This window comes from Zerene cesonia, unplaced genomic scaffold, assembly GCF_012273895.1.
Source record: "Zerene cesonia ecotype Mississippi unplaced genomic scaffold, Zerene_cesonia_1.1 Zces_u006, whole genome shotgun sequence".
Classification (NCBI taxonomy): domain Eukaryota; kingdom Metazoa; phylum Arthropoda; class Insecta; order Lepidoptera; family Pieridae; genus Zerene; species Zerene cesonia.
The window spans coordinates 305,309-312,804 of record NW_024045136.1 but is presented as its reverse complement, the minus strand read 5'-3'; the positions used below and the strand labels follow the sequence as shown (position 1 = coordinate 312,804).

The window sequence follows — 7,496 nt, the reverse complement described above, 5'->3', positions numbered from 1 at the left end:
TGTGCTCTAGTCGGTTAAGACGGATTTGCGTTATGAAAGTGTGTTCTTGTTCGGTTTCTTTCGTGGCTTTGCGATTTGTCTGATTTAAAACGTATGGCCCGGTCACACAACTAACTGGTTATGTTTCTGTTGCCTATTTGACACTTTTTGTACGTTATCTGTCATTTTATCTGACAGATAAGCCAAACGGAAGATACACAGAAGCTGTGAAGCCGGCCATAATTTTCGTTATTCAGTAAAATATGGTGTATTTAAAGATAACTTATTTTACTGTCCACAGAGGGATGTTTTTTGTGTTTTGATTTGCAATTTTGATTGTTTTTTCTTTATGAAATAATATGCCTATAACAACAACTGATCATATTTTAATATCTACGGAAGGGAAGGTCTTTACTTTTTGTATGGTTTAGCTATATAAATTAGTTTTTATAAACAGTAATTGGGCACAACAGTAATTAAATATATGTTATATCTAAAAGTTATTTGTTATGCATCCCTCGTTTTAAATGATTTTAAAGTATTCACTGCTTATAGTATAATTTTTTTAAGAAAAACAATGTAATTTGTGAAAAAATTATTTTGCGATTTTTCAATTATGTTTTTATTTTAGGAGTTTTTTTTTTAATAAAGGTTGTTTTATTTTGTTTTAATTAATAATCGTATCAGATATGTCTTGGCAGCTATTATATAATTAATTTTATTGTTTTATGTGTATATATAAAGATTCATAACGCAAATCGTAAATGTGATATGTCAACGTGTGTTCCGATCTCTCGTTTATTTCCAATTTTATTTAGTGTTTCATCTAATTCGATATAGTATTCCATTATTTGTAAATATAATGTAAAAAACGGTATTTTTTCCTTGTAACTGCCAAAAATGTGACGTATAATTAATATGGCGGTTAGTTATCGGTCTCGAAATGGCCGAATAGTCCAATTTGAATTTCGAAAGGAATTGATATCGCGCCGTCCCTTTCGCACGCACCGCATTGGAAAGGGACGGCGCTACGTCACGTGTTGCGGCTGAGTTTAGTTGAATTACTAGTTAGGCTAAAATAATGTTGTTTCTAGGGTAATTTTTTAAATTCGCAATTGTAAATATTGCAACGCTGACATCCGCCGGATTCGAAAACGTGCACCGACGGGTTGAAGCAATATGTCAGTAAGTTCACTGTACAAAATTAAACTTATGAAAAGTATTTGTTTTTAATTTATTCCTCCCTTTATTCCATAATAGATGCTGATCGCATCCTCATCATCATCATGATAAAAACTATATTTGAGGTTTTACTTTAGGATCCAATATATAAATCTAAAGCGTTTCTGACCCTTGCAAAAGAGACAATAAGTTGACCATGAGAATAAAAGCTGGTTGTCAGGTAAACACCCAACGGTTTTGAACGTCTGTCCCTGTAACTTGTAATAAACAAGAGTGTAGGGCTAAGTGGTATACGCAGTATCGACACAGCCTCAGCGATACCACACCCTGTAATGAATACAACTATAATATTACGTTGTAAAGCGTTTACGATTAAGATGGGGCGCGTTATCCGGTAGCCTACCATGTTGAAGATAAATGGCCCAAATTGTACTTTAGAGGACGTCCCGTTGAGATTGTCAATTTATTTGAAAGTAGCTAATGTTCTGCGGACTCGTATTCTGAAATTTCAGTTGACGGATATTAGTTTTCGTGTTACGATTTTCTTTTTATAATTTATACAGTAGTCAGTTCCTTCTTAACGGAGTTAATTTTACGTAAAACATTTCTATCAAAAAACGTACCTACTACATGCTCCTCTGGCAGACATGTTAATCTTTATGCCGATGAAGCAAGGTATGTTAAGGAAAGTAAGCTTAAAAATTACTATTTCCATTATTTACCATTGACCTGGAAGCTCATATTTTTTGTAGTATTCATAAGAAGATATTTTTTTACAAATTTTCATGAAGTTGTACAAAATAAACATATTTTTTAGTTTTTTATTTGTTGACGGCAGATTTTATTCAATTTTATGTTATTTTTTTTACCTCGTTCCAATTTTATATTCGCATATTTAATTGGGTGTTTGGGGTGGTTTACAAGTATATTTTTTAATCAGTGACTGCTACCAACAAATAGAAGAAAAATACTGCTACCACAGAGTAAGTAACATACTATGTAACTACTACCTAGTGCCTACCATAAGAAATTTTCTACTAAGTTTCTATAATCTGTGTCTGTTATAATCAAATGTCACTTTATGTCGTTTGTTTATGTCAATGTAAACTGATTAATATTATGTTTACAGAATTTAAATGATATAATTCCATTTAAAAATAACATTTAGAAATTATTAACAGCTATACATACCGTATTCTTGACAATATTAATAATTAAACATAGGTACGTGATAACATAACCTCACTGCATCATTGCTCAAAGCATCAGTTTTCGTCATGGCTTTGCAGCTATCGAGAAGGGAAGTAGAAGATTTAAGATCGTCTATAGACAGAGCAATATACAGAACAATTGGTAAATCGGATAGTTCGTTGCTATCGACGGTATCGTCATGCTTAACGAATGGGTAAGTTCGTTTCGGAAACAATTTCATTATAAAAGTTGAAAATAAATGTACTTTTAACCGTCTTTTTACTTTGAAACAAGTAAAATTTGTCGCATTGCCTAGGAAATGGTTAGAATCAATGCTTACTTAATATTATTAAAGTGTGTTAGTCTTTCATTCACGTCGCTATAGAATGATTATATGATATGACTCTTCAGTATTGAGATATTACTTTAGTATAGTGAGTTGTATGAGCTACTTTTTACCATGGTGTAATATCAACCCACAGAACCAATGAGTGAAAGCAAGTCACTTTGTATAAAACAAAGTTACTTTCTCTGACCCTACATCCCTATGTATGTTTAAATCTCTAAAACTACGCAACACATTTTGATGGAGTTTTTTTAATAGGTAGAGTGATTCAAGAGGATGGTTTATATGTATAATAACATCTCTTAAACTACTCCTAATATAACATGTCAGAAGCCAAGTCTATAAATCAATGGCTTTCTAAAATTTGTCACTTATAACAGATCTGATTTAATGAATATATGGAATCTAAATTTTATTTCCTTCTAGATATGAGCGTCGAAAAATAATAGACAGGCTATCATCACACATTGATTCAAAGAAAGCAAGCAAACTTGCTGACAAAGTGATAGCTCTCGCACAAGAACTGATATCATCATCGAAGTCACAGAAACGCAAATATGAGAGTAGCGATAAGGAGAAGGATATCAAAAGGTAATAACAATTAGTGAGTTATTTATGAGGTAATCTGTGGATTGTAAATGTTGTTGATTTAAATAATTCTTTACATTAGCATGTTATTTTGTCTATGTATGTCATAGGCTAGTTTGTTTATCCCTGGGTGGAGTTGCATCTATCATTTTTGTATATACAATATTTTAAATAACATAATAATCATTTTTTTAATGTTGTTGTCGGCTATGGAGCTGGTGGGTCGCCTGATGGTAAGCGCTACCAACGCCCATGAACATTAGCAGAGGCGTGAGGTCTATTACAGACTCTAAAAATAGATTGCTGACTCCCAATTTGAAAGGGAATAAGAAAGGATTGACGAGAGGAATTAAGGAAAGGACTTGGAAGGGTAAGGAAAAGGATATTGGCCTCTGGCTCCTTCACTTACAGAATGAAACACAGCAGTATGCTATTTTATAAAAAAAATACATTGTTGTAAAACATAATAGTAAATTTGCTTATAAATAATTCCAGATCCCGCCACGATGACAAATACGAGTCTCGCGACGACAGACGTGAGAGGCACGAGAAGGAAAGGGAAAGGGACAGGGAGAAGGAGAGGGAAGAGGACAAGAAGAGCGACAATGGTATTGAGATACCGTCTCTTCTGCCTGAGGGGGAGACTGTTGGGTCCAAGATGGCTGGCCTCAGTGCTGATAAAATTAAGGTATATTAGAATTACTAGCTGACCCGGCAGACTCTGTTCTGCCTTACTCTTATCATTTAGGTGTATGAAAAATAGACGTTGGCTTAATCTCAGAACTATCCAATATGCACACTAAATTTCATAAAAATCGGTCCAGCTGTTTCGGACGAGTATAGTTACCAATATTGTGTCCCGTGAATTTTGTATATATAGAGATTGTAAGAATGGATTTTGCTGTTATTAGGAGATTTTTAATGAAATTTTCATTTTATATTAATATAATATTGAATATATATAAAAATATGTTTTCACCCAAAAATCAATGGGCCGATTTCAAAACCTTACATAGTATAAAAAAAAAACATTTACTCTATCTATCTGTAGGCCTCTATGTAAGCTTGAAAACTAAGCAATGGTGAATAGGCTGTCTAGCACAGAAAAAAATTTTCTAATCTGACCATTACTTCCTGAGATTAGTGCGTTCAAACAAACCAAGAAACAAACTCTTCAAGCTTTATAATATTAGTATGGATAACATGTATTAAATTACTCCGAATTTACAAAAGCCAGTTAAAAAACGCAATATCACAATTCCCCCACAGCTGATGATGGCGAACGCGCAAAAGGAAATCGAGGAACGCAAGCGGGCCCTCATGGCCCTCAAAGGGGACAAGGGCAACGTGACCGTAGCGGCCCAGACCGCCCAACAGATCAAGGTGCAGATGCAGCAGAGCAACGCGATACCGCCGCCCAGCGTCATCAAACCGATGCTGTATTCGAAACCGGGTAATTTTGCGTGTGTGCGTGTGTGTGTGTGTGTGAGTGTGTGTGTGTGTGTGTGTGTGTGTGTGTGTGTGTGTGTGTGTGTGTGTGTGTGTGTGTGTGTGTGAATGATGGACTGATTTAATGAAATCATTCAAGATAATAAGTGTGTGTAGTGTATATGTGTGTGGGTTTGTGTGTGTGTATGTGTGTGAATGATGGGATTTTTTTAATAAAAGAATTCAAATGGACATTTGCAACAAAGGTTTCATACAAATAAGGTAAAGAGCAGTTGCAAAAAAATTCTCACCCATTCAATTTATGACCTAGTGTATCTTGAGATACAGCCGGTGGTGGCAGATAGACAGACAAGCAGACAAACAGACAGACAACAGATAGTCAAGGGTTACTTATTTCGGCATGAGACCCTAAGAAATCTACACATATATAAATAAAAGTGAAGTGTCTTTAATATTGAGATCATTTTACTACATGTGTATGAATATATATATAGTACATACATAATTTATAATAACATTTTGTCTGTGTGTTCGGGCTAATCTCTGCAAGATCTGGACCGACTCTGACGCGACATTCACTGGCAGATAGCGGATGTTATAAGGACTAACTTACGCCACTTTTCAAATGCAACACCCACGGCAACATTGGGACGCTGCTTGTCTGAATTTATGAATTTAAATCTAAACTAGCTGTGACCCGCGGTTGAAACCGCGTAAGTCCGTATCCCGTAGGAATATCGTTATAAAAAGTGCCTATGTGTTATTTCAGTTGTCCAGCTATCTACGAAGCAAAATAGTATTATTATTCACCAATAGATGTCAGGAAAAATAAAAACACGAATATGACATATTCTAAAAAAGATTCCTAGCTAGATCGATTTATCGCCCCCGAAACCCCCTATATACTAAATTTCATGAAAATCGTTGGAGCCGATTCAGAGATTCCAATTATATATATACAAGAATTGCTCGTTTAAAGATATAAGATTTATTAAGCTAACAATGCTTGATCAATTCCAGCCGCTGGTGCGATGTCGGCTGAGGAGATGGAGAAGCAGCAGAAGATAGCCGAGCTGCAGGCACGGATACAGAGGAAACTGGCCGGTGAGTTGTTCTGGATAATTTTTTAACCGACCGTTCTAAAGAGTGTGTTATGTTACACGCCACAGGAGCTTGAATGACCCACATACGCATTTATATCTTCTGCCTTGGATAAACTACCCGCGGGATGAAATGAAATTGTTTATCACACTTCACACTATTATTATTAATGTGAAAGTTTGTATGTTTGTCTGTCAATCACGTTGAAACTACGGAACGAATGAACGGATTTTGATGAAATCCGGTGTACAGACAGGATAGACACTTACTTGGGTGATAGGATGTATGTATGCTTTAATATTTAAAACTACGGAAGTCTTTGATGTTTTTTTTTTTAATAGATGGAGTGATTCAAAAGGACGGGTTTATATGGATAATAACATCAATAAAATTACTTCGAATTTAACGCGTGCGAAGCCGCGGGCAAGAGCCTATTTTATCCCCTCGGGGGTAGAATTTGCCAAATTCCCGCAATTACATCTATCTGCATGCCAAATTTTAGCCGGATCCGTCCATCGGTTTGGGCTATGCGTTGATAGATCACTATGTCAGTCAGTTACCTTCGAGTTTTCACTACATAGTATAAAACAAAATCACTTTCTTCGTCCCTATGTATGCTTAAATCTTTAAAACTATGCAATGGATTTTGATGGGATTTTTTTCAATAGATAGAGTGATTCAAGAGAAAGGTCAATATGGGAAAGTACATAATAACATCTATTAAAGTGCAGTACAAAAAAGCTAGTATATATAAAGATGGTATACCATAAAACCCCCCCTCTGTCCCCAGGCGGGGCGTTGCAAGCGGGCCTCTCCGGCCCCGCGCCGCTGATCCTCGACCGCGAGGGCCGCACGGTGGACCCCGCCGGCCGGCGGGTGCATCTCACGCAAGTTGTGCCCACTTTGAAGGTGAGCTTTTGTCTTTGGTCATAGAATTATAAAAAAAAAAATAAAAATAAAAAAAAAATAGGAAAAATACATACTCAATAAACACGATTCAATGATGATACAAAAATTAACTCAACTGTCCTAAGATGTTGTTAGCTTTATAGCATTCAAGCGTGAAAATGAGAAATTCTGAAAGAATAGAAAAGCGCGGGTTCGAATCCCGCCTCGTAGTCGATCTTTTTTCCATTCGTTCAAAATTGTTGTGTCCTAAACTGTGTTTGTTGATATTCTAGTCGACACAAACGTTAAAGCAAAGTCAGACTTATTGCCATTGCCTTAAGGTGTGGTCATAAAACTTACCAAAATTAATAGTCGAGCCTATTTACAATATACTCCATAATAAAATCAACCTATGAATGACCTAAGGTACAAATTTACAAAGTGCCAAAATTCCCTGGGTGCCTGGGAGTTTTTGTGCTTTGGATGACTTAGTATTTTCTTATGTTTGATTTGTGTATGTATCTAGCTGTTATTAATGATCAAAGAGTATTTTTTTACTCGGCAAGCATATTAAAAATTAAAAAAAAGCAAGCTTAAAAAAATAGGATAATAAGATAATCTCATCCATTGATAAGTGTACAAAGTTGGAATTTAATCTGTCCATTTTAAGATGCTCAACAAACAAAATTAATGAATCGCTTCACATGTATTACAAACATACACGTCAAGCTAATAAAAGCGTATATTACATTCTAATACATAATAATTTGAC

General features: G+C 35.3%; 1 protein-coding gene across 1 annotated transcript in view; it reads left to right on the top strand.

Moving 5' to 3' along the window:
• Positions 1–2,244: 2,244 nt before the first annotated feature.
• The window catches only part of LOC119838874 (U4/U6 small nuclear ribonucleoprotein Prp3), a 15,183-nt gene continuing 9,931 nt past the window's right edge, over positions 2,245–7,496 (top strand). Inside the window, exons 1-6 of the mRNA XM_038365016.1 lie at positions 2,245–2,566; positions 3,125–3,289; positions 3,782–3,974; positions 4,556–4,739; positions 5,756–5,839; positions 6,627–6,745. Of these exons, the coding sequence (XP_038220944.1) occupies positions 2,439–2,566; positions 3,125–3,289; positions 3,782–3,974; positions 4,556–4,739; positions 5,756–5,839; positions 6,627–6,745 (873 nt within the window). The 5' untranslated portion in view covers positions 2,245–2,438. The remainder of the gene's footprint in view (positions 2,567–3,124; positions 3,290–3,781; positions 3,975–4,555; positions 4,740–5,755; positions 5,840–6,626; positions 6,746–7,496) is intronic.